The 25,355-nt window shown below is 58.8% G+C and overlaps 1 protein-coding gene across 4 annotated transcripts; it reads left to right on the top strand.

Annotated features, from left to right (window-relative positions):
• Positions 1-969: 969 nt before the first annotated feature.
• Positions 970-23,048, top strand: IL13RA2 (interleukin 13 receptor subunit alpha 2). Of its 4 annotated transcripts, none has more exons than XM_075916239.2 (10): positions 970-1,149; positions 4,776-4,926; positions 7,387-7,538; positions 10,813-10,966; positions 11,980-12,100; positions 13,971-14,155; positions 16,507-16,664; positions 17,038-17,182; positions 19,711-19,813; positions 21,153-23,048. In XM_075916239.2, the coding sequence occupies exons 2-10, from the start codon at positions 4,848-4,850 to the stop codon at positions 21,199-21,201; spliced, it is 1,146 nt and encodes a 381-aa protein (XP_075772354.2). In that variant the 5' UTR covers positions 970-1,149; positions 4,776-4,847; the 3' UTR covers positions 21,202-23,048. The 4 variants fall into 4 exon arrangements, with proteins under 4 accessions (XP_075772354.2, XP_075772353.2, XP_075772356.2 ...); XM_075916238.2 differs by lacking the exon at positions 970-1,149 and adding an exon at positions 1,447-1,728; XM_075916241.2 differs by lacking the exon at positions 970-1,149 and adding an exon at positions 2,891-3,006.
• Positions 23,049-25,355: the final 2,307 nt, after the last annotated feature.

Genomic DNA, 25,355 nt, shown 5'->3' with positions numbered 1-25,355 from the left:
CTCTTAGTTCAGTGTCCCTTCCTGGCTCGAGCAATTGCCATGCCCTGAAGGATGCAACGTGTGACTCATCGCTGGAGAGGATGTTCCCACCAAGAATTGCTGATCCTCGTATTCCAGCCCTGTCCGAAGAGCTCTGGTCGGGAGACTCATGGCAGGGGACTGGACTCGATGACTCTTGAGGTCCCTTCCAGTCCTAGTGCTCTAGGATTCTATGTCAAATGCCACCATCCCACTGGGCTTCATTTCTCAGCTCCCATCAAGGGTGCCCAGCTGGACTCTTTCCCGGCGGCTGGGAGGGGTTTCAGACATACCCTTCCCCTGCAGGGACAAGGCAGAATTGAGGCTTTAGCCCTGGCTGTGGCCTGGAGGCGTACACATCAGGTGCCGATCTAGTGTCCGAAACCCCTTTTGGCAGTGAGGACTGTGCCAGAGTCGGGCCAGTGGGCTACAGGGGGAAAATACATTAGCTCCAGATTAAACAGGTCCCTGTTCCCAAGGTAAACTAGGAGGCTGCCTCGACACTGGCATGATTTTGCACAAATACTTTTAACGGAAGAGTTTTTCCGTTAAAAGTATTTGTGCAAGAGAAAGTCTACACTGGCATGTGCTTTTGCGCAAAAGCATCCGTGCCAGTGTAGACGCTCTCTTGCGCAAGAAAGCTCTGATGGCCATTTTAGCCATTGGGCTTTCTTGCGCAAGAAATTGATGTTACCTGTCTACACTGGCTTCTTGCGCAGGAGAGCTTATCCCTGAGCGGGAGCGTCAGAGTATTTGCGCAAGGACCACTGATTTTGTACATTACAACGTCAGTGTTCTTGCGCAAATACTCGCGGCCAGTGTGGACAGGCAGCAAGATTTTGCGCAAAATCTTGCCAATGTAGACACAGCCGGAAGGTCAGCAGGACCCTGCTCGAATCAATCAGGGGCATTAGGCCGCTGGAAGCAGCTGGAGCCAATGAGGGAAGGTTTCCAGAAGCAAGTGAGTCATCTTAGTCAGAACATCAGGGGCCAATTAAGAAGCAGTTGAGAGTGGTTAAAAAGGCTCCTCTTCTGCTAGCTCAATGTTCATGAGGCACTGAAGCGAAAAGGGCTGAAGGGGCCTGGAGGAACAAGCGCAAGCAGGTACCCGGAGGAAGACCCTGTGGAAAGGTTGGTGCTGGGGAAGGGGCTCAGGGGGGTGTAGCTGTCCCATGGCTGTTACCAGCATCATTACAGGCAGCTGCTAGCACAGGGTCCCTGGGCTGGAACCTGGAGTAGAAGGCGGACCCGGGTTTCCACCAATTCCCCATTTCAGGACAAGGAAGAGACTGACTTTGGTCCAAGGGTTTGCCCTCCCCTGTATCCCAGGGAGGGGCCCGGGGCCCCAGGCTGGCGGGTGCTGAGACGAGCTCACCAGCCGGCGAGCAGCGTGCAGCCTGCTCGGGGGTGAGGAGGTGCCGGTGACACGCCCTGCCCTGCTGCCAACCATGCCCTGCCAGTGGCCTGTGTGCTCGGAGCTCAGACCCCCTGTGGCTCCAGGCACCTGCCCTGCCCCCCAGGGCCCTTGAACAGGCTCTCGGTGAGGCAGCTGCCCCCTTGGCCAAAGGCAGAGAATGATGCAATCCCCCGTAGGCAGCAGGCGTCCTGTCGTGGCGGCCAAGGACAGTCCCTCTGCCCGCATAGGCAGGCTGAGGACTCTCCGGCCTTCATCCGGCGCAGCGGATGGCCCAGGGGCTGAATGGGCAGCCGGTAAAGCCAAGGGCCCTGGGGGTGGGGAGTTCTTCCCTTCAGGGCAGGGTGGCTGGGCTGGGTGGTGCTGGAGAGGTGAGCGCCGGGGCTCGGCGGCTCGGGGCCAGGGTGCGGGGCTCGGCGGCTCGGGGCCAGGGTGCGGGGCCAGGGTCCGGGGCTCGGCGGCTCGGGGCCAGGGTGCGGGGCCAGGGTGTGGGGCTCGGCGGCTCGGGGCCAGGGTGTGGGGCTCGGCGGCTCGGGGCCAGGGTCCGGGGCCAGGGTCCGGGGCTCGGCGGCTCGGGGCCAGGGTCCAGGGCCAGGGTGCGGGGCTCGGCGGCTCGGGGCCAGGGTGCGGGGCTCGGCGGCTCGGGGCCAGGGTGCGGGGCTCGGCGGCTCGGGGCCAGGGTGCGGGGCTCGGCGGCTCGGGGCCAGGGTGCGGGGCTCGGCGGCTCGGGGCCAGGGTGCGGGGCTCGGCGGCTCGGGGCCAGGGTGCGGGGCTCGGCGGCTCGGGGCCAGGGTCCGGGGCTCGGCGGCTCAGGGCCAGGGTCCGGGGCTCGGCGGCTCAGGGCCAGGGTCCGGGGCCAGGGTCCGGGGCTCGGCGGCTCGGGGCCAGGGTCCGGGGCCAGGGTGCGGGGCTCGGCGGCTCGGGGCCAGGGTGCGGGGCTCAGCGGCTCGGGGCCAGGGTGCGGGGCTCGGCGGCTCGGGGCCAGGGTCCGGGGCCAGGGTGCGGGGCTCGGTGGCTCGGGGCCAGGGTGCGGGGCTCGGCGGCTCGGGGCCAGGGTCCGGGGCCAGGGTCCGGGGCTCAGCGGCTCGGGGCCAGGGTGCGGGGCTCGGCGGCTCGGGGCCAGGGTCCGGGGCCAGGGTCCGGGGCTCGGGGCCAGGGTCCGGGGCTCGGCGGCTCGGGGCCAGGGTCCGGGGCCAGGGTGCGGGGCTCGGCGGCTCGGGGCCAGGGTGCGGGGCTCGGCGGCTCGGGGCCAGGGTGCGGGGCTCGGCGGCTCGGGGCCAGGGTCCGGGGCCAGGGTGCGGGGCTCAGCGGCTCGGGGCCAGGGTGCGGGGCTCAGCGGCTCGGGGCCAGGGTCCGGGGCTCGGCGGCTCGGGGCCAGGGTCCGGGGCCAGGGTCCGGGGCTCGGCGGCTCGGGGCCAGGGTCCGGGGCCAGGGCTCGGCGGCTCGGGGCCAGGGTCCGGGGCCAGGCGGCTCGGGGCCAGGGTCCGGGGCCAGGGTCCGGGGCTCGGCGGCTCGGGGCCAGGGTCCGGGGCTCAGCGATCCTGCTTGCACAGAGGCTGCTCGATTCCTGCCTGGTCTGTAACAAGGATGCTGGTTCCTGTGGGCCGCTGGCAGGGCACCGGGGCCAATTAGCGGGAATGTGGCGAGCGATGTCTCCCTACACGTTCGGGACGTACCGGTTCTGCTGCAAGCCCAGCCACCCCAGCCTGGCGGCTGCCCCGGGCGCTGGCTCCAGCTCTGTGCTGCAGCGGAGGGAAATGCGGGAGCTGAGCACCGGGGATGGGACAGGAAGGCCGGATGCGGTTCCTCACTCGGCAAAACTTCCCCGGACTCTGGCAGAGGCGCCGGGCGGGGGGAGGAGGCTCCGTTTGAAGCATTAGTCCGGGAAAGCCCGAGGGGGTTTGAGGTCAAGTCTCCCGCAAATGCGGGGAACTTTCCAGGCTGCTCTGCGCTTCCCTCCCGGCTCCTAGCGCGGGACCTGCCGGGAGCGGGGGGGCTGCGGAGCACGCGCCGTCCCAGTCGAAGTGTGGCTGTTTGGCAGGCGGGGGGACGCTGCGGCTTGGCCGCCCCCTCTGGTCCCGGAGCGGGGAGACCGGCGGATGCTGACCCAGAGCGGGGCAGTTTGGTTTGGCCGCCTGGGGCGCTCCAGGGTGGGCGGGGGGCGGCGGCTGCTGCTGCCCACGGGGCACACGAGACGGCCCGGGCCTGGGTCTTGCTGGGACCCCAGGCCGAGGCCGGAGGCGTTATAGGGAGCAGCGCCCGGGTGGCTGCAGGACGCGATGCAGCGGGCGGGCGGGGGGGGGACGCTGCTCAGACGTGCCCGGCGGGGGCAGCTTCCCTTGGCCTGGCCCCAGCGAGCCGGGGGGGGGCCGGGGCTCGGCGGGTCTCGGGAGGGCGGCCCGGCCCGGCCCGGCCGAGAGGAGGCAGCAGGAGGCGCTGGGCAGCGAGGGGGGGGAGCAGCCGCGGGGCAGGCCCGAGCGGAGGGGTTGGGACGGGAAGGTGAACGAGGAGGAGCGCGGCTGTCGGGGGCTGGCTGCGGCCGGAGCGAGGTGCCGCTCTCGCCCCGCCCGGCGCACAGCGAAGCGCTCTGCGGGTCGCCCCGCGCCAGGTGAGCGGCTCGGCGCCTGGACAGCGCGGCCGGGGCTGCCCGGGGGCCGCCGCTCGGGGATGGGGGCGCGTGTCCGTCTCCCCGGCCCCGCCCTGACTCGCCCTGGCCCCCGCGCACCCGGGGCTGCCGGTTCCCCGCGGGACACGAGCGGTGCCGGCGTCTCCAGAGCCCCGTGGGCGCGGTGACTGTGCCCCGCCACGGGGCCTTTCCGCGCCAGCGCCCCCGCAGCCGGGCCGCCCCACTCGGCAGGTGCTGGGAGCCAAAGGAGCTTTCAGAAAGAGACTTCTTCCTCCTAGAAAGAGGGTTGTGAATGTCGGAAACCCCCCTGCTCTTTCGATCGTGATCGCAGTGTGGACCGAACTCGGGTTTTGTCAGAATGGCCATTTTTCTGACACAACTCTGTAGTGTAGACATAGGTGTGGGTAGAGAGGGGGGGGGGGAGATCTCTTATTGACCTACCTTCTGTTGGGGAGGGAGACCAGCTTTCCAGCTGCACAGTGCTGGGTAAGCTTCAAGGCTGGTCTCTCGCCAACAGAAGTTGGTCCCGCAAAAGATATTCCCAGGCCCACCTTGTGTCCCCACTACGCTGAGACGCACCTGGCTACAGGCAGCTAGGACCCAAACTGACCAAATGCTCACCAGGCTGTCCTGGTGCTCGCAAGGCAGGTGAAATCTGCTTCGCTGGGGTAGCTGGCTCTGCGCCTTAACTATTATTCCGCCTGGTTTATTTTGCAGGTTTCTCCGGTGCAAATATTTTCCCAGCGCGCTCCAACTTCCCCGTGGGAAGCGTTGAGGTTTTCCCCACAAATGGACGCCCGGGGGATTTGGGCTGTCCTCCTAGCCCTAGCATGGCTCGGCAAACGTTCCTCCGCACACCAGACATCAGGTAAAACAAGGAGCATTTGTGATTACACGGGGCAGAGGTGGGCGTTCGAGAGAGGCTGGTCTCAGTGGTGACAGAACGAGGAGCAATGGGCTCAAGTTGTGGTGGGGGAGGTCTAGGTTGGAGATGAGGGAAAACTTTCCCTCAGGAGGGTGGGGAAGCGCTGGGCTGGGTTCCCTAGGGAGGGGTGGAATCTCCATCCCTAGAGGTGTTTAAGTCCCGGCTTGACCAAGCCCTGGCTGGGTTGGCTGAGTTGGGGTTGGTCCTGCTTTGGGCAGGGGGCTGGACCTGATGACTCCTGAGGTCTCTGCCCACCCTGGGATTCTATTGTCTAACACTCGCTTCAGATTAAACAATGGGCAGAACTTACCACACTATCTACAGAGCACAGCAAGGGCCCGCGAGGGCCAGTCAGTCTCCCCACTGTCAAGAGGCCGGATTTGCTGTGTCTACATTATGATGACAATTATCAGAGAGGTGGCCTGTTGCTCCGAGCCACACCGTAATCGCAGCCGTCTGGCTCCCTACTGAGCCTGGGCCATCCACACCGGGCTGCTCACAGACCTTGCGCTGAGCTGGGAAAAAATGGGGCCCGACGGCATTTATGGGGTTTTGGGGCCTTGGCTAGAATAAGCCAGTCCTCTGCGAGCCGTTCTCCGGCAGACTCCCCCAGGGAGCACTTGGACTCTGATTTAGGAAGTCGTCTTCCATTAAAAGAGGCAGCTGCAGGCAGCTTTCCTAAGGCCGCGTGGAAATGGGAAGCATATGTGAATTTTGGCTGAGAGCAGGGAAGGCACAGAAGCCTGGGACCCGCAGGAAAGCGATCTTTAAACACTGCACTGAACCCCGTCTGTCGGCCCAGGCAACGGTGAATAATCGCTGTCATGTGACCGCATCGGCACAAACCCCAATTCTCCAACTTGTAATCCCGGATCTCCAAACAGTGCGTAGAGGGAAAAAGAAAACCCCTTAGATGATGCGAAATCGACTCGGGACTGATCGAGGAAAGATAAGTGGCAATGAAACATACAAAGCCAAAGAACTGGGAACGGCCTTTTTAAAAAATACGCAATGTGTCTGCAAGGCACTCTGCCGTGTTCCGGTACGGCAGCGACTGTCATGTAGCACGTGCTGGACATTTGTAAGTTGGCGTGAAAACAAGCCTAGAAGTGCTTCTGTGTGATGGACAGTGCCCAAAATAAGAGATGATTTTGGTTTGCATCCTAGGCTGCCCCGGGGGGTACGGTCCTACATCCCCGTGTTCCACAGAAATCTAACAGGCTGAATTGAATATTTAAGGAGAGATGGGCTTCTTGTCTGTGACTTTGGGTAGCTACTGCATGTTCTCCTAAAAGGGGAAAAACCACTGTAAGAACGGCCAGACTGGGTCAGACCAACGGTCCATCTAGTCGGCCGACAGTGGCCAGTGCCAGGTGCCCCAGAGGGAGGGAACACAACAGGGAATCATCACGTGATCCTGCTCTTGTCGCCCATTTCCAGCCTCTGACAAACAGAGGCTAGGGACACCTTCCCTACACATCTTAGCCATTGATGGACCTAACCTCCATGAATTTATCTAGCTCTCTTTGAAGCCTGTTAAAGTCCTGCTCTTCACCACATCCTCTGGCAAGGAGTTCCACAGGTTGACTCTGTGCTGGTGACCCCTAGTTCTTATATTGTGGGAATAAATAAATATTTTTCCTTATTCACTTTCTCCGCACCTGTCATGGTTTTATAGACCTCTGTCACATCTCCTCTTAGTCTCCTCTTTTCTAAGGTGAAAAGTCCCAGACTTTTCCATCTCTCTTCATATGGTCCCTGTTCCAAACCCCTTCTCACTTGTGTTGCCTTTCTCTGAACCGTTTGCAATGCCAATAGATCTCTTTTGAGATGAGGCGCCCACACCTACACACAGTATTCAAGCTGTGGGTGCACTATGGATTTAGAGGCAGCTGACTTGTGATGGTTCTGCTAGCTCTGCACGGCGTAGTTGCAGTGTCCTCTGAAATTGCAAGCACTGATGTTGCACAACAAAGTTCGGAAGCCAAAGCAGGCAGGGGAGTGGGGTTCATGCGCGTCCAAAGTGGCTTTCCCGGCTGTGTTGGCGTGTGCAGGGAGGGAGTCGGGGGCGGGCGCGTGAGACGTCGCCTTTTCCCCGGGAGCAGCGTTAGGAACCTAGAGCCTGGCCAAGGTCCAGCTGTCCCGGGCAGCCTCACCATTCCAGTGGCTCCGACATTCCTGCTCACCTGTTCTGCACTGACCGTCCTTAGACACTTGGACCCGCGCCTGGGAAATTCCTGCTTCTCCGGCCGGCAGCTGCGGTTTTATAGTGGGGTCGTGACCTCGGAGCAAAGCATTTTGAGAGTCTGTGGCTACAAGGCGACGTCTCCAAGCACGATGCCGGTTTGGGCTTTTTCTGTCTCTAAAGCCGCTTGCTTTACCCAACGGCTTTTTCTCTTTCAGTCGAGCGTCCCCGCAATCTTCAGATAATCGACCCTGGGCTCCTAGGCTTTCTCCATCTCGAATGGCTGCCGCCGCCTTCCCTGCCCACGCTGGACCAGTGCACAGTCAAGTACAAGTTAAAGTACCGCAGCACGGGGGACGCAGACTGGCAGGTAAGGCAAAGTGCCGGCGCGACGGAGCGCGTTGCTCCTGCTTCGTTCCCTCTGCTGCTGCCGCTTCTGGGAGTGTTCATGACACCGAGCTGGTGAAACCGTTAAAGCCGCTTCCTTTGACACGGTCAAACGTTAGACCGACAAGATGAATGGTGCAGCCAAGCGGGTCTGGGAACAGGCTGGGAAATATGCGAACCACTCAATAACGGCAGCCATGGCGCGGATTCAGGGCCTGCAGCCACCGTCACTTTCACTTCGCATTCAGTCCCACGACACTCGAGCGTTTCTTTCGCCCAGGGTGGTGGGTTTTGGTTGCCACTGACACCGGGCTGAGGAACCTTTTTTGGGTCGGGGGCCGCTGCCCCCCAGCACAGTCAGTCGGGGGCTGCACAACACGCCACCCCTCCCTGACGTGGCCCCTGACTGAGGAGGAGAAAGAGCCCCCTCACCCCCACGTTTTCCTTGCACAGGACGCAGGCGAGCCGATTTTGTGCGCTCCAGTCCCATGGGGAGGCAGCAGAGGCTGGAGTGCCAGGCTGGGCACTCAGCGCCGTAGGGCCATTTCCAACACCCCCCGAGGACAAGGGGCATCTCCCCAGTGCCCTCGGGGCTCACAGAGAACAGCCACGAGGGGAGAGCCAGAACGCGGACTCGCAGAGGGCAGCCAAATGCATGGGGACCAGCCTGGCTCACCCTGGGCGTGGACAGTGGCGTCTACACTGGGCACACTGTCATGCTGCCTTGAGCTGGTAGGCCACAGACTTGGCTGGCTGACGCGTCACAGGAGAAGAGGGAAGGGCGCTTTTAACCACTCCCCCAGGAGAGCAGGAATTAAATGGGTCGGGAAAGGGAAAATCTGCGGTCCCTCATGTCTGGGTTTCTCTGCTTTGGTTGGAGGAAGTCAAAACTTCCGTGCTGTAGGGACATCGGAGGGTGCTCGTTTTTCTACCGTTATTTTAGCAGCTGCTCAAAAAAAAAAAGTATCAAAATAGGAATCGTTGTTGATAAAGGCCAGCATTCCTTCCATTAGCATGGGCGATGGGGAAGAAATAACGAGACAGCCTAGGCAATCAGAAGCCGGCTCAGATGAGGCAGCAAAAATATTTTGTAAAACGCAGCCCAGGAAGACAAACAGCAGCAACACATGAAATACTCAGCGTCCTGCCAAAAGTTTTGATCTGGGCAAGGCTTGTTAACTAAATTACTGTCCCGGGAGCCCAGCGCGCACATGAGCTGAAAGACGGAATCCCAGAACCAGAGGGCTTCTAAAAAGGCCACAAGTGTCCGAGCACCTCGCAGAAGCGAAATTAGCTGGAGATGCTTGTTGGAAACACATGGTTCTTTTGTTATTCACAAGCCGTGAGTGTGCATGTCCATTACAGGGGGGAAGGTGAGTCAGGAATCTGGCGATGTTCTCTCTTCCCTTGTTCTCTCTTCCCTTTTTTCTGTGAATAAATCCCCCTCCTTTCATTTGAATCCTTCTCTATTTCACCTCCCTGTTTAAGCCCTGGCTTGCTTTTTTTTTTTTTTTAACCAAGTTGAGAGCTGGTTTGATGGATTTTCATGTTCAGCAAATATTGTAAAAGCATCAAAACCTGTAAAAGTGCAAGATCGGATGGGAACTAAATCCTAGCTTCCTTGCATGGTCAAGCATTAACTAGCTCTATCTTCCTGACCTAGGCTCTGTCTACACTTCTAAGTCAGCAGCGTGTTAACACGGCAGGGTGGTCCCAGACCCAGCCCTGGGGGAGAGATCTCCCAGCGCTCTAAGTAAACCACTTCCATGAGGGGAGTAGCTCATAGTGCTGGGATCCTGTTTACACTAGCGCTTTGCAGCTTAGAAAAGAGGAGGCTAACGGGGGGATATGCTAGAGGTCTATAAAACCATGACTGGTGTGGAGAAAGCAAATAAGGAAAAGGTATTGACTGGTTTCCATAACATAAGAACTAGGGGTCACCAAATTAAACTAATAGGTAGCAGGTTTTTAAAAAAAAAAGGAAGTACTACTTCACCCAGTGCACGATCAACCTGTGGAACTCCTTGCCACAGGATGTTGTGAAGACTAGCACTTAAACTGAGTTCAAAAATGAATTAGCTAGGTTCATGGAGGTTAGGCCCATCAACGGTTATTAGCGAGGTTGGTAGGAATGGTGTCCCGGGACTCTGTTTGTCTGGAAATGGGTGACGGGATTACCTGATGTGTTCCCTCCCTCTGGGGCATCTGTCAGTGGCCGCTGTCGGCGACAGGACACTGGGCTGGATGCGTCTCTGGTCTGACCCAGTGTGGCCGTTCTTGTGCTGTAACTCGCTGTGCCGTGTGTGTTTCGGAGCCGCACAGGCAGGACAGGGCAATGCAGACGAGCGCAGAGGGAGGTTGGTTGCACTCTGCCACGTGAAGATTGAGAGAGAAGGGAAGGGGGGTGGGTGATTCATTTCCTTTCTGCTGGGTGGTGCAAGGTCCTTTCAGGCTGCACAAGTGCTAGCCATAGCATCTCCGTTCCACTCTGCGCCCTGCCCTGGCAAACGGCCCCCGTGGCCGTGAGACCCTTACAAAGGGGGCAACGGGCCCTGGGGGCTTGAGGGCAGACGCCTTCCTTCTGGGCAGGTGGGTCCGCCCTTGTCGACTCCCCTGCAGTAGCTGGTGCTGGCTACTGTGAGACAGGACACGTGGGCTAGGCCGTGGGGTGACTGGCGGGGTTTCGTTAGGGTGCCTTGGAGGAAAGCCACGGCCTCAGAGCAGGGGTGGGCAATCCTTTCTGAACGGGGGGGCACTTCATGAATTTCAGGAGTGATTGTGGGCCACCCCAGAAGGGGCGGGGCCTTAGGGGCGGGGCCAGGAGACTGCTCCCCTGCCCACAGACCCTGATTGGCCGGGGGAGCGGGAGAAGCGGGTGAAATCTTTACCCTCCCGCTCCCACCCTGCCGCCCACCCCTGGCAAGGGGGAGGAGACTTCACGTACTTGCCCCGCCCCCAGATATTGATTGGCCTGGGGGGGAGAGGGGCTGCGGGTTGGATCAAAGGGCTTGGCGGGCCTGATCCGGCCCACAGAGGCTGACTTGCCCCCCTCTGGCTACCTCTGCCTTGGAGGGAGGTGCAGAAATCTGAACTGGTGGGTGCTGGGTAAGTGCTGGGTTGTGCAAATTCGGTAGAAATGGGAAAGGTGTGTGTGTGTGTGTGTGTGTGTGTGTGTGACTTTGTACAGTGCAGAGAACAAGCAAACTGCTGCCGGTCTGAGGCCCAGCAGCTTTGTGCGATGTTGTGTCTCCTCCCAGGTTGTTTTTACGAAGCGATTGAAATTCGGGGGCAGCTTCGACCTCGGCAGGGGCGCGGAAGCCCGGGTGCAGACGCTGCTGTCGGGCCGCTGTGTGAATGGCTCCGAGGTGCAGAGCGACTGGACTCACGCCACCTTCCCGGCGGCAGCCCACGGTGAGGAGCCGGCTGCTGTTCCACGCGCCCCCTTCCCCGCCGCCGACTTCCCTGGCAAACTGGGGAGCCCGGCCGGCCGGCGCCGCGCCCACGACACTGCTGTCCCCGTGCGGCTCCATCGCCAGAGGCGCAGCCGAGCCTGGCGGGGGCTAGATGCAGAACCCGTTCCATGGTTTAGCTGAGCAAACTGTGACTGGCTATGGAAGGGTTGTGGACTTAGGGCGGGGGGGGGGGAGAACCGAAGGTCTGGGGGCGGCTCCCAGCTGGCCTGGAGCCGGCCCCTGAGGCTAAGGGCTCCCCCTCCGCCGTCACACCATGGGGCTGGAGCACACAGCGTCTACTAGCTTGGCCCCCCCCCCCGCCCCGGCTCTGGTGTGGGAGGGGCATGTGGGGGAGGGTCTTGGCCCCCCAGGATCTCGTGTGTTACGGCCCCGATCCTGCTCCCCGCGGGCCTGGGTCAGTTGGCACCGGTCACCTGCCGGTGTTGTCGCAGTGTAGACATGTCCCTAACCGTCCGGCCCCCCGTGCCTGTGCCCTGCTAGCAACCCCTGGCTCCACCTCCCTGCCCACACGCGGGCCTGTCCACACCCTGCCGCCGGAGAGCCCTGCCTGGCAGCGTGTCCGGCGGGGTGACCAGCGGCGCTGCCTTCCCCTCCGCCTCTCGACCCCTTGGCAACGAGCTGCAGGCGGGAGAGGTCTGGGACGCGCACCCAGCCGGGCCCTGCTGCCTCCTGCACTGAAATCCGCCCAAAGGCAGCAAGGGGCCGCGGTCTCTGCTGAGCAGTGCGCCAGGGCGGCTGCCCACCCTCACGCTGCCGCGAGCTCCGGGGAGATGGGGCTGGGCTGCCCAGGCTCGCCGCAAGGGAGCGTTTGGGAGCCAGGCCGCCCCGCGGGCACTCGCCCTGGTGTTCCCGTGGTTGCATGTTTCCCTCGGTCGGGACGGCCCGGGGAAGGGCGGGGCTGTCCCTCGGCTCCGCCCACTAACCTGCTCGCCTTTCCTTTTCCGTGACCAGGGGACCCGGAGTCACAGATCCGCGACTTTCACTGTGTCTATCACAACTGGGAGCAGCTCACGTGCACGTGGCGGCCGGGCCGGCTGGCTCCCCCCGGGGCTCGCTACCAGCTGTACTATTGGTACGTAGCAGCGCGCCGGGCGGCAGGCCCTCGGGACACACAGTGCACTAGAATCCCAGCCACCCGCGAAACGGGGAGCAAAGCTGGGGGGGAGGGGTCTGCAAACAGCCTCCGTCTCTCAAATCCAGCAGAGACGCGCCCGAGCCGAAGGCGAGATTGGAGCGCCCCAAACGCCGGATCTGGAGCCGCAGTTTGCAGCTTGGTGCCTGCTCTCTAAACTTGCCTGCCCCAGGGTCTGACTATCCCCGAGCAGTCAGTGTCTGGGGCTGGATTCTGCAGCTCGAGCCCGTCTCTACAGCCGCATTGCTGCCCTGCCGCGAGCGCAGGATAGCCCCATGGGGACACGTTCCTCCTGCCGCTGTCCCGCACCCGCCTGGCGAGAGCCTGGAGAGGCCCAGCTGCCATGCTCGTGGTGCCTGAGGCTGAGTTCTGGGGAGGAGGGGGAAGGGTCTGGCCATGTCTCCACACCCTGCAGAGTCAGGCAGGGCGTCCTCCGCGGAGAGCACAGCACGCACGGCTCGAGGCTCCCCGTGTGGGTTTCGAACTACCGCGGCCCGGAGAGCACTTCCTGGTTTGAATCCGCTGGCGATCAGAATAGCATGCGGGCGAGATTATGCTAATGAAGCGTGGGATATTTAAATCCCCGCTTCATTAGCAATTTTGGTCGCCTACATTTGCATCCCTAGTTCGAACTAGGGTGCAAGTGTAGACGTACCCTAACAGAGTTTAAAAAAGAGCTAGATAATTTCCTGGAGGTTAGGTCCATAAAAGGCTATTAGCCAGGGGATAGAAATGGTGTCCTTGGCCTCTGTTTGTCAGAGGCTGGAGAGGGACGGCAGGAGACAAATCGCTTGATCATTGTCTTTGGTCCACCCCCTCTGGGGCACCTGGTGCTGGCCACTGTCGGCAGACAGGATACTGGGCTAGATGGACCTTTGGTCTGACCCAGTCTGGCCGTTCTTATGCCCCACTTCCCCGGGCTCTGAGCATGTGAGAGCGAAGGGGATTCCTCCATTAGCCCTGCTGCTGGAGGGGGACTTTGTAACCCTGGGATGAATCCCCGCGGGTGATGCCGGTTCACTAGTGTCTCTCCTGCGTGGCGTGGCCGGAAGGAAAGGGCATCCGGTCCTCTGCAGCTTAGGGCTACTGGAGTGACGGGATTGTCCAGGTTTTCCAGCAGCCTGGCCTCCGGGCACGGGCGCTTGGCCATCTTCCTGCTCCACGCGGCCTCGTCGCGAGAGAACGTTCCGGCTGTGCGGCTCCACCGCAGCCTCCGTGTTCTCGCACGACGCCAAATGGCGCCACAGCCGCACCCCAAAGGACGCCCGTCCGCTGCCTGGTCGGGTAACCTGGACATGCCTCTTTCCTAGAATGCCGCAGGCTTAGTCACACGGCACTGCCTGAGTCAGGTCGCCTTTGTCAACATGTTTTGCATCCGGCTTGTCCTGCGACATCATACAGGAGCAGATCAAAATACGAGATTTTTCTTCTGCCTCCTTGCCTGACTCATGAGCTAGCTGCAATTGTTCATCGGACCCCTTCTCCAACAGGAAATGAAACAATTTCTTTCTCTGTTCCAAATGACTGTTCACTCTCCCCAGCCAGGGAACACAGAGGGCTGTGTCTAGTTCGGGGGGCGGGGGGGGGGGATTGTATGATCATTACTATTGATTCACTCTGAGTAACGATGGAAGAGGGCTTCTTAGTGTACGGTGGGATCGACCTCTCACGTACTTCACTGACTCATTGGCTCGTGACTCTGCCTCAGTGACCTGCCAGACCTTTCTGCAGAATGGGCAGCTGAGCAAATGTGTCCCAAGCCCCCGATTGCAGTGCGGCGTGTCACAGCATGTCCCTCCCTTGGGCCCAGGTACGAAGGTCTGGCGCAGGCAGCGCCATGCAGCGACTACATTCGGCAGCATGGAGGAAACGTTGGGTGCAATTTGCAATGCCTGCGGCAGGCGGAATACACCGATTTCAGCATCTGCGTCAACGGCTCTTCGGAGGCCGCTCGGCTGAGACCTGCCTACTTCACATTCCATCTTCAGAATCTAGGTACCACTGCGCGCCGGCCCGGCCCCGTGGCAGGCGGCGGGAGGGGACGTGGGTTCGGACACGGCGGAGGGGAACCGGGGATGGTTTCGTGGCGGTCTGGGGGCAGGTTCCAATGGCTGGTAAGTGTGATGGTAATTAACGAGAGGGCCTACTTACCACAGTCTTCAGCACTTGCCATCTTTAAGCCAGGCCTGGGTGTCCCTGTAAAACATCTGCTTAGCCTCCAGCTGCTCAGCGAGAGGCGGGATTCTCGGGGCGAGGGTCCCTCCCCTGCCCTTTGCAGGAGGCTGCAGGGGCTGCGCGTCATGGTCCCTTCTGGCTGTCTCAGCGCTGCGCAGGAAGCAGAGCAGAAGGCGTGTGCAGTGTGGGAAACGTGCCGGGCTAATTTACAAAAGAACCAACCCCAGGCCCTCCCACAAGAAGCCAGCTGGTCCTAAGGACCAAGTTCAGTGTCTCGGGAAGCACCGGAGGGTGTCTAAACTGGCGTAACGGTCACCCCCAGGTCGCTGGTAGCAGGCGTAAGTCACCTGGACTCTGCCCCAGCCCTCTGGATTTGGTCCGAAATGTGCTAAAGGGTCTCTCAGGTGTTTCCGAGGCGTCCGAATGGCCGGATTAAGGGAGAATTTTGTAATCCTAGAAAGAAACAGATGGGAGAAAGCGGGACCTGCAGCTACGGGGGCAGGTCATAGGACATGGCTTTGTCCCTCTTTTGTCCAGCGACCGAGTCGCTAGCTGGCCCTTCACGCTGAGTATCACGGGGCAGCCGGACGTCCGTGCTGGCGGGAGCAAGGGCTCCGCTCTGCACAGCAGCTAGTACTTGATGTGGCTCGTTACTGATGATGTGATTTAATGAGCCGCCGCTGGAATTGAGACGCTACTCTGGGCCGTACTACGAGCTCATTCAGAAAGTGCAGTGACCTTTCCGCTTTTTGTTAAAAGCAGGAGAAAGACCGTAGGACGCAGTGTAGTGGTTGCTGTAGATCTTTGGGCTGAATCGTCAGCAAGGGTAAAGGGAGTCGCACCCCGGGGACCGCAAACAGGAGTGTGCATGACAGCAACTAGACCGGAGTACAGCATCTTCTCCGCTGCCTCTTTGTACGGAAATCAGAGCAGGCTATGCTCCCTTGCTTTCCCATGAATATGCTGGTCCGGGGGACAGGCTGGCTCATGCTTCCCATCACTTTGGGCCAGTCACTGAATATTAGAATGGGACAGATGTTTTGGCCAAAATAGCTTCATGCTAAAAAAAAAATGCAATTTCCGGTTGTCAGAAACATTTTGCAATTGTGTTTGAATTTTCCAAATGACTTTGTTTTGGGGTTGTTGGGTTTTTTTGTTTTGGTTTTTGAAGGGAGGAGGGTTCTAAAACAATCTAACCCTCTCTTTCCCCCCCCCCCCCCCCAGCACTTTCAAAATGAAACGGTTTGTTGTTTTTTCCAAAGGAAGTGACTTTTGGTTTTGAAATTTTCTTTAATGTCTTAACAAATTAAAAACTCGCCAGACTGGCTTGAGAACTAAAAGAAACCTCTCAACCCAAAACAAACTGTATCCTTTGCTTTGTTGAACGTTTTCTGGTTCAAGCTGGGCTGAATTGTTTTTTAAACCGATGGAAAGCTGAGAGATCCGATACTCTCTCCCCTGCACGCACCAGCCCTGAAGCCCGGTTTGCCAACTGTGAAGTGGGGTGATGAGTTCTCCCCCTCCCCCCCCAAAGGGTGTCATGAGGATGAACTCCTCACAGTGTACGCGAATGCCAGCCAGTATCTTAGAGGTGGCGGAGACGTATTGGAATATAGGCCCTAGAATAGCGCAAGGGGCTGGAAAGTTTGATTCACCAGTTTACAGATCACTTTGGTAGTTAGCGCTGTTTCTGTGGGGACATCTGGACTCGGTTTACCTCTTCAGCGCTAACAGCTCTTCTGATGGATATGCTGCGGGGCTTGGGCACTCGGGCCTTACCCCATTCATGGCCCATCTCAGTTTCCCTGTCCTGGGACACTTGGAGCTGTCCGTTTCATGCTTTCAGCTATTTACATTGCAGATTTCATGGTGTTGCAGACCCGGCAGGGGGTGGGGAGTCGCCAGGCTATTGTGTGGGTGGTATTGTCACCCGGCCGTCTGCACTGCAGGTGTCCTAGGCAGGGGCAGGCTCGGCCTCCCCAACCTGCCTCAGCTGGCCCTGCCCTGCCCAGGCATGCTGGCCGGCTCTCCGGGGCTCCAGGCCGTGCCGCCCGCTAGCTCTGGGGTTAGGGGAAGTCGGGGAGGTCCCACCCCGGGGCAGGGAGGAGCCCCTCCCCCCCAAGGAGCGATGGTTCCCCGGCAAGGCCTGATCGCGTCTCTGCCCTTTGCAGTCAAGCCGTCTCCGCCCGAGCAGCTCTCGGTGTCCGTGTCTGCTCACAAGGAGGTCCACGTGGAGTGGCGCCCCCCCACTGGGGCCGCCCCCCCGCAGTGCCTGGACTACGAGGTGCAGCTGGCAGGAGAGGCCGGTGGTGCGGAGGCCGCCTGGGCGGTAGGCAACGTGCGCGGGGCGTTGGGAACGCAGCGCTGGCGCCAAGGGCTCTCGTTTCTGAGGCGCGGCGGGCGGCTCGCGAGGAGGCCGGCTGGGGGCGGGGGGCAGCCCTTTGCTGAATGGCGGGACGGCTCCGTGGCTGAGGGAGTGGGGCTGCGTGGGGGCAAAGCCTGACCAGCTGAAGACGGACACAGAGCGAGCCCAGGGGCGGGGCTGGGATCCGACCTCTACAGCTGGATCTCCCCCCCCCCCCCCCCTCCCCCCCCCGAGGGAGAGAGTTTTCCCGACATCAGTCGATAGGGCGGGGACCCGATCTACATCTCGTTGCACGTAACCAACGCCCCGTCTCTCTTCCGCACGGCCGCATGCTCAGCCTGCCGTGGTCCAAGGGGAAACCACCTTTGCCTTCTCCCTGTCCAACGACAGCCACGTGTCGTGTGTCCGCGTCCGGGGGAAGACGAGCATGTTCTGCGCTGACACGGGCTTCTGGAGTGACTGGGCGCACAACTGCATCCACGGTAGGAGCCGGCCCAAGACCCCAGGGCCGTTTCGGCCCCTTCCTGGGCGCGGCGTGGGGCTGCAGGGACTCCAGCGCCGTGCCCGCCGCGCAGTCCCGTTCCACGCGCGCCAAGGCGCCACGGGGCAGGGGGTGGGGCCTGGGGACACTGCCAGGCTGTGCTGTTGGATCTGCCACTGCGTGGGATGGCTGGCCGTGGGTTAGTGCTGGGTGCAGGGCCAGGCAGCCTCGGGAAGCAGGGAGACTGTGGAGCACCGCATCCGGGGGGGATTCCTTCTCCACTCACCAGGGAGATCCCTCTGCATGGGCGGCGGGGGAAGGCCCAGCAAGCCCCAGCCCGCCCCTTTCAACTGAGGCCCCTCCTTGGAGCCAAGCTCCGCCCAACCCTAGCCCAATCCTTCCTGGCCAGCTGGAGGGCTGGGACTGCCATGCCGCTGCCCCAGCCTTCCCCTGCAGCCATGGCGCGTGGGCACGTCTATGGAGGCAATGCCTTCCCTCGCCACCCGTGTCCCTTTGTACCACCCAGCTACTCGCATGGAAGGAAAAGGGCAACACACATGCGGAGGGGTTTGGAACGGGTCCCACATGAGGAGAGATTAAAGCGACTGGGACTTTTCAGCTTGGAAAAGAGGAGACGGGGGGGGGGGGAGGGATAGGAGAGAGGTCTGTAAAATCATGAGTGGTGTGGAGAAAGTGAAAAAGGAAAAGTTATTTACTTGTTCCCGTAATATAAGAACTAGGGGTCACCAAATGAAATTAATGGGCAGCAGGTTTAAAACAAACAAAAGGAAGTTTTTCTTCACGCAGCGCACAGGCAACCTGTGGAACTCCCTGCCTGAGGATGTGGTGAAGGCTAGAACTTTAACAGGGTTCAAAAAGGAGCTAGATAGGTTCATGGAGGTTAGGTCCATCAATGGCTGTTAGCCAGGATGAGTAGGGATGGGGTCCCTGGCCTCTGTTTGTCGACAGGGGAGGGATCACGTAAGGATTCCCTATTTCTGTTCTGGGGCACCTGGCATTGGCCCCTGTGGGCAGACAGGACACGGGGCTGGATGGACCTTTGGTCTGACCCAGTCTGGCTGCTCGGATGTTCTTATGCTCGTGTCAGGAGAGAGGTTTGCTGACAGAGGACGATATTCTGGTGGGAACTGGGGAGAAGAGGCCCCCCCGCTCTGCGAAGGAGCAGATCCTCTTCCCGGCTGGGTCAGAGCAATGGCACTTCTGGAGCCCCCACCCCCGAGCACACCCAGCAAGAGATCAGTCAGCGCTGTGACACACCACTTCTGGGAAGCAGCAGCCGGGCCTTGGTTTCATTAGCGCTCACAGCTGCCTTTGGAGCGAGCGCAGGGCGTGTGGCCGTGCCAAGACCAAGCTGTCTAGGGCAGAGTCGGAGCGCGCCCGGCGGGAATAGTTGGCTCTGATCGGGCCCTCCCAGCCGGTTGTGTTCCGCGGAACAGGCGGGTCATCCCGTGTCATGCTGCGCACGGCCGTGGTGGTGAGAAGTCAGCGCCCCTGCCCGTGGGGTGTGGCCTTGGGGGGTCAAGGGGCAGCCTCTGAGCTACACCCACGGGGGGAGGAAGAAGCCAGCGAAACCAGGGGGGTCGCTAGGAGCCCTCCCTTCCTTCTCGTCTGTTTCAGAGCCAGCCCCTGCAGTGCCGCATGGCTGTGAGCTCTGGGGGCCGAGGAGTGCTGGGGGCACTAGGAGCAGCTCCTTGGACCAGCATCCCTCCCCCAAACCCCCGTTGTGTCTTCCCGTGAAGGACCGGGCGAGGCGGAGGAAGGGAAGGGGGGCTGCACAGGTTGCAGGACGCGGTGGCCACTCCTATGCTTGTCTTACCTGGCTAGATGGGGGGGAATGGTGCTAGGGGGCCTTTCAGGACTGAATTTACAGTCGGTCTCCTTACGTTCATTCTTTTAGTTGTTTAGAGCCCTGACTACAAAAAGCAGTTCAGTGCCCGGCACAGCCCATGGTTGGGGGGAAGGGTTGTGTTACAAGGAGGGCCCCAGCTGTGCCACAAGCATCCTGCGTGTTCTCGGGCAAGTCCCTTAACTCCTCTGGGCCTCCTGGAAAGTGGGAGACTGGCATTTCTGCCTGCCAGCGGGTTTTGCGGGAGGCATTTCCTCTCCATGTCAGTCTGGAAAGCTTAACACAACCGTGAAACTTAAATTCCCTTGGTAAATGCACATTGCCAGCCCAACTCACTTGTGCTGACATCAGTCTAAAATAACCCCCCAGACTCACCAGCATCAGTGAGCTGCGAACTGGGCCCGCGGCCTCGAGGGGTCCCTCTCGCCGTGAAGGGCAGACGCAAATCTTACGTCAGCCAAGAGCAGCACCGGGTGCACGGCTGGACATAGTGTGTCTCTCCCGAAGCTATTTGCAAGCATGGGCAGCCAGGGCAGGTTTACCGGTGCACTAGCAATAGGATGGGGAAAAGGGATTTCGTCCATGGCTCCAGCTGTTTCACAGTGCAGTGCAATTATTACTGACAGGAGCAATTGCTTTATTTCTTTGTGGTTTGTTTTCAGTGTCAAGCAAAGATGAAAACCAGCTGATCATCCTCACTGCAGTCGTCTTAAGTTTCCTGGCTCTCTGCATAGGATGCGTATTCGCCGCACAGCTCAAGAATCGGTAAGTGCTAAGACACCTTGTGAGCGACAGGTGTCTGTAGCCTTTCCAGACTGTTCAGTGCGAAATGGTACAAATGCCAGACTCTGCTGCCATTGGCAGGGACCTGGGAGCAGAGTTTGAGCCCCAGACTGACACTAAACAGTATAGCTATGTCTAGACTGGTATGATTTTCCGCAAATGCTTTTAACGGAAAAGTTTTTTCCGTTAAAAGCATTTGCAGAAAGGAGCATCTAGATTGGCAGGACGCTTTTCTGAAAAAGCACTTTTTGCGGAAAAGCGTACGTGCCAATCTAGACGCGGTTTTGCGCAAGAAAGCAAAAATGGCAATCGGGGCTTTTTTGCACAAAACAATACCGTGTTGTCTACACTGGCCCTCTTGTGCAAAAGCATTTGCGCAAGAGGGCTTTTGCCCGAACGGGAGCAGCATCGCATTTCCGCAAGAACACTGATGATCTGACATGAGATTGGCTGCTTGAATTTCCACAAGAACACTGACAGTGTAGACAGCTGGCAAGTTTTTCCGCAAAAGCAACTGCTTGTGTGGAAAAACTTGCGAGTCTAGATGCTGCCTATTGTCTCTCATACTAGCGATGACTAATAAGGTTAATATCATATTCAGCATCACCGCTAAGCAACTGCGGCTGCTATTCTACATAATCAGACAGCTCTTTCTGACACAAATGCCAAAATAAGAGTGACCATTTTGGGGTCAACTTCATAACATAAAACGTATTTGAAGGCCCCTACTCCTAAGCGTCTAGGCCAAATTCAGGTGATGCGCGTTACACTTCTGCTACCCCAGAGTGATTGTCAGTTGTTTCCCTCGATTCCAAAGAAGTCCCTTCCAACGTACTCCAGTGTAACTCCAGCGTCTCTCCCCAAAGCCACCGGGTGATCTTGTCCTACTTGTACTGGGACTATGTCTTCACTCCGAGGTGCCCCCCACTCTTTTGATGCCCAAATCTCTGTAACATGCCTTGCTGGGTAGACATTTCCCCGTATGAATGGCTGCTCAGAGGGAAGCAATATGGTAAATGCACTGGCCACAGCCTCGTTACTTAATTAAATGTAGGATCTGCATGAGGCCAACTAACCAGGACAGGAGGCCTATGTTCGGAATCACCTTTTCTCTAGGACCCCAATCTCAAAGCATGTGGCTAGGCTTTTGTTGTGTTACCTACGCAGGTGTCAATGCAGAAGAAGAGTTAGCGATAGAAATGTTGATGCTCTAATACAAGAGGAATTGAAGCCTATGAAATAGATCAATTCTTTGCCTGTTCTGGAGTGTATACATACATGCATGTTAATATTTGGTTTATTTGCCTTTTGTATTTTTAAGAAAAAAAGGAGAGAAAAATACATCACCTCCGTCTCCATATTTGGGATAATCCCTGGGTAGGATGAGTCCAGAGATGCCCTGTGAGATGCCAGGGGAAGTCGGTGCGGCATTATGCACATGCTATTGACGTCCGTCATAAAGACCTAGGCCAACTCCAGGCTCCTGGCATTCTTGGCCAGTTCCACATCCCAGTGGGTTGCTCAGGCTGGAAATGGCATTGCTGGCCAGCTGGTGTCCCTTGGATCGCCCTCCGCGTCTCATCCCAAGCACAGACGAGAAATCTGAACTTCTTAACAAGCCTTTTCTCCTCCCTCCTGCACCACTGGGCTTCTAGAGCCCCAAAGCACACAGGTCAGAGACGTGTATGCACAGATGTGGGAATCATTACTTTTCTAACAGGACAGGAGCAACAGAGGAGGCAGTGGGGACGGGGTGAACAATACCGAGAGGTCTGCTCTGCGTGTGAATGGAAACGCCGTTACCATGATGGGAACGCAGTGGCAGAGCAAGATTGTAGTCACCTGCCCAGGCCGGCTGCTAGAGGCTATGGTCCACATTCAGCTCATCACCCCAGGGTATTTCCCTGAAGGCGCCTTGTCCACCTTCATTCAGCCCACTGTTAATTTCTCAACATTAATTACTGCCTGTATTTAATTATGCCAGCTGCCATGCCGCAGTCCTTTGGGAACGTGGATCGGTGAGACTTTTGCAGGAAATGGCTGAGCTTACAAATGCAGGGAATGGCAGATGGCTCATGGGAGGAAGAAATCCGAAGGATGTGCTGTCTGGGGTTGTCTTGCGGGGCTTGGATATGGCAAACACGGCTTTGCAAAGCACCCAGAGGTTTCTGGATCTGCAAGACCCTGACGCAAAGGAATAGCCAGCAGATGAAACGGCGAGTGGTCCTGCAGCACCGTAGATAGATGGGATCATGAGCTTTCGCGGGCAAAGCCCACTTCCTCGGGTGAGCCGGAGTGGAGAAAACCGTGTGAGCCACTTTCAGCCAAGCTTGTGGAATAGAAAGAGCCCAGCGTGGATAAGGGATAAATAGCCTCACCGGAGCTGATCATGTCCTGCAGGAAAACTGCTCACCAGTCGTTCTTGAGCTGCTGCAGTGAGCGTCCTTTGCAGGCGTGTGCACTTTTCACCACTAACCCAGTGAGCCATGGCTGGGGAGAGGGACCTTTGCGTGAGTCGCTGATGAGTCCAACAGCTGCCTTCTTCCATTCGGAGAATACTGTTGTACCATGGGCAAAGGGGACCCTGCGCCCTCCGTGCCCCGGGGCAAAGCGCAGGTGGGGGATGGGGCAGGCTTGCTTTGTAACTCGGTGGGTTGGGCTTCCCGCACTGTCAGAGGAGGGAACTGTCCTAGGTTTGCAGGTTAACACAGACCCAAGGCAAGGGCATTAAGCTTATCAGAAGCACACGGGATTTTTTCAGGGGAAAAGGCAACGCGCCACATTTATTGACTGCTACACGCACGCACACACACTGCTCCACATTATGCTCTCTCACACACACACACACACACACACACACACACACACACTCTGCTCCACGTTGCTCACATTAACACACTGGCCAGGCAATTTAAATGTGAGGGGGAGGAGCAGGGGCTTCTCTCGGTCCAGACCCACACTCTGATGTTGACAAGACAAGACCTGGAGATTCGTGCAAGACGTCCCATCTTTTCTAGGACTCTTCTCCCACTCAGGTCCATGGATTTTGCTTCATCAGCGCTTACTCCATTACCATCCGTTCTGCTTAATATCTGTTTATCTGGGAGTTCTTCTTTACTCTGACATCAGGAAGTTGGTGTCTCCTTCCCAGTGTTGTTTCCAGGCTGTCTTGTTTGTAACAGCGCTTGCTTCTTAACACCCCAAGGCCTTCCACCTGTCCTCCATCAGTCTGCTTTGTATTAGGCCCAATTTATGGTACCTTGATGCCTCTGAGTCTTCCAGCCCCCTCCCCTCTTCCACTGTTGGGCCTCCAAACGCTCACATTCCCCTCACTCCCCCTGCCCAGGAACCACACAGCCATTGAACACATGGGACAAGGGAGACGACTGTCCACACAAAGGTATCAATCCAGTTCCGAACACAAAGCTTCGATTGTACAAACTTTTAATTGATTCCTTATATTTTCTTTCTAAGACCGTCTATATTCTAATTACGCCTAACAGCAACAGTGTGCTCAGGCTGACTCACATGGGGCCTGCTGATCGCTGTGGCTATGTCTACACTCGCGGCTTCTTGCGCAAGTAATATGCAAATGAGGCTAAGCGTGGAATATCACCGAGCCTCATTTGCATACCTAATGAGCCACCATTTTTTTTCAGAAGAGGCTCTTGCGGAAGAAGGAGCATCTACACTGCCCCTTCTTGCGCAAGAAAAATCCCCTTGCGTAACGCCGTTCTTCCTGAAAAGTAATAGGTGTAACGGCGTTACGCAAGGGGGGTTTTCTTGCGCAAGAAGGGGCAGTGTAGACACTCCTTCTTGTGCAAGAGCCTCTTCTGGAAAAAAAAAAGGTGGCTCATTAGGTATGCACATGAGGCTCGGCGATATTCCACGCTTAGCCTCATTCGCGTATTACGTGCGCAGGAAGCCGTTTCCTGATGCATCGTTAAGGGCCTAGAAGGCTGTTCTACCAGCGAAGGGGGGCTGGCAGCGTTAGGTGTGTAACAATCCTTCTCACACTATCCGTTAAGCACGGCACAGAAACCATTATCAACCGGTGTGGTCTACAAGGGCTGCAAAATCCGAAATAACCGGAGCAGAGACTGACGGCCCCAGTCCACTACGCCCCCTCTTGCAAGACTGTTTGGAGCTGGACGTTGCGAAAATGCCCGGGCAGAGGGCGCAGAGCCCAGGAATGCTCTCGGGAACGGTGATCGGAAAGCACCCTGGCTCGTTCCCGCTCCCCTCTGATTTTCCGATGGCAGACGTGCCCTGGGGCTTGCTGAACACGTGCCTCGTGCCGCCTGAGGGGGTGGGCCCGGGTGCCCAGTTAGTGCACGTCAGCCAGGTGTGCGTGCAGGCGAGGGTCCCGGGGTGCAGATCTAATGCACATGCAAATGAGCGGCGGACTTGCCCGTGCAGCAGGGAAAGGCGCCGTGTCTAATACGCCATTTTGAGACACACGGCCAACGGCCATGGCGCACGCAGGCCGCGTCAGGCCAGAGTGCCCAGCCTTGCTGCAGGAGCAGCCTGCAGGACCCTACCCCCGATGATGCCGCAGTTAGCGGAGGTGCCACCTGCTAGAAGGCTGCTGCAGGCGCTCCCTGGACTCTGCCTCGGGAGTGCTCCAAATGAGAACAAGCGGGGAGCCCCCGGCGAGGCAAAATCTCTGGGTAAAGCGGCAGGCGCGGCAGAGCCTGACACACGGCGCCTGGCTGCGCCGCCAGCTGCGAACGTCAACGAGGGGCCGTTGGCTTGGCCAGTGGGGGGGCGGCTCCCCGGTGCCGTGGGCTGCACGAAGCCGAGGGCGAGGCTGTTGGAACACTGCCGCTTCCTGCCCACAGCTCAGGCGGGGTCACTGGCAAATGGCGGCCCACAGAGCAGGCGACTACGGGTCCTGTCTGTATCTGAGAGCTGGGGCCGGGGAGGCTGGGGACTTGCCAGAGGAGGTGGCTGGTGTTGGATTATCGGCTGACAAGCCTGGGCTTTGTGGCAGGGGTGGTGTGTACTTGTGATTCCCCCCCACACACACACACACACCTCCCCCCACAGTCACGTGGCCCTGTGTGACGGCGCGTTGGGGTTCCCCCGTCTCCTGCACCCCTGTAGTGGCACGAACAGACTCCCCCAGCCAGTAGAACAGAGGGAGTTTATTGCTTCTCCAGGATGCAGCACAGCACAGATGTCATCTGGTCACAGGGCAGGCCTAGGATGCCTCAGCCCCCCTTGAGATGGGGGAGCCTGGGCCCCTAAATTCCAGCCTCTTGCTTAGGCTGCTTCCTCCATGATCCCGGACAGAAACTACAAACTGCCCCTTCCAGCCCTGCCCCCCAGCCAAGGCAGCATTCCACCTTCCTTTGTTCCTCTCCCTGGGAGGTAACCGGTCGGACAGGCACCTCCCTGTCCCATCAGCTACTCTGCTGGGCCGTGGTACAGGCAGCAGCCAGTGGGGGTCACCCACAGCCCCAGCCTAGCAACCAGCAAGGTACCCCCACTACACCACACCCTGTCATTATAAGCAATGAGT

The sequence above is a fragment of the Pelodiscus sinensis genome, chromosome 13 (assembly GCF_052426305.1).
Source record: "Pelodiscus sinensis isolate ZL-2025 chromosome 13, ASM5242630v1, whole genome shotgun sequence".
Taxonomy (NCBI): domain Eukaryota; kingdom Metazoa; phylum Chordata; order Testudines; family Trionychidae; genus Pelodiscus; species Pelodiscus sinensis.
Note: the sequence above shows the minus strand (reverse complement) of the source record. Positions and strands in the feature narration are given on the sequence as shown.

What these genes read in the sequence shown, in the direction of transcription:
- IL13RA2 (XM_075916238.2), top strand. Translation starts at nt 1,702, where the DNA reads ATGGCCCAGGGGCTGAATGGGCAGCCG. An exon ending in CGGGGGACGCAGACTGGCAG is followed by an intron (nt 7,539 to 10,812) that starts GTAAGGCAAAGT and finishes GTCTCCTCCCAG; the next exon opens with GTTGTTTTTACGAAGCGATT. An exon ending in GCCGCACAGCTCAAGAATCG is followed by an intron (nt 19,814 to 21,152) that starts GTAAGTGCTAAG and finishes TGTATTTTTAAG; the next exon opens with AAAAAAAGGAGAGAAAAATA.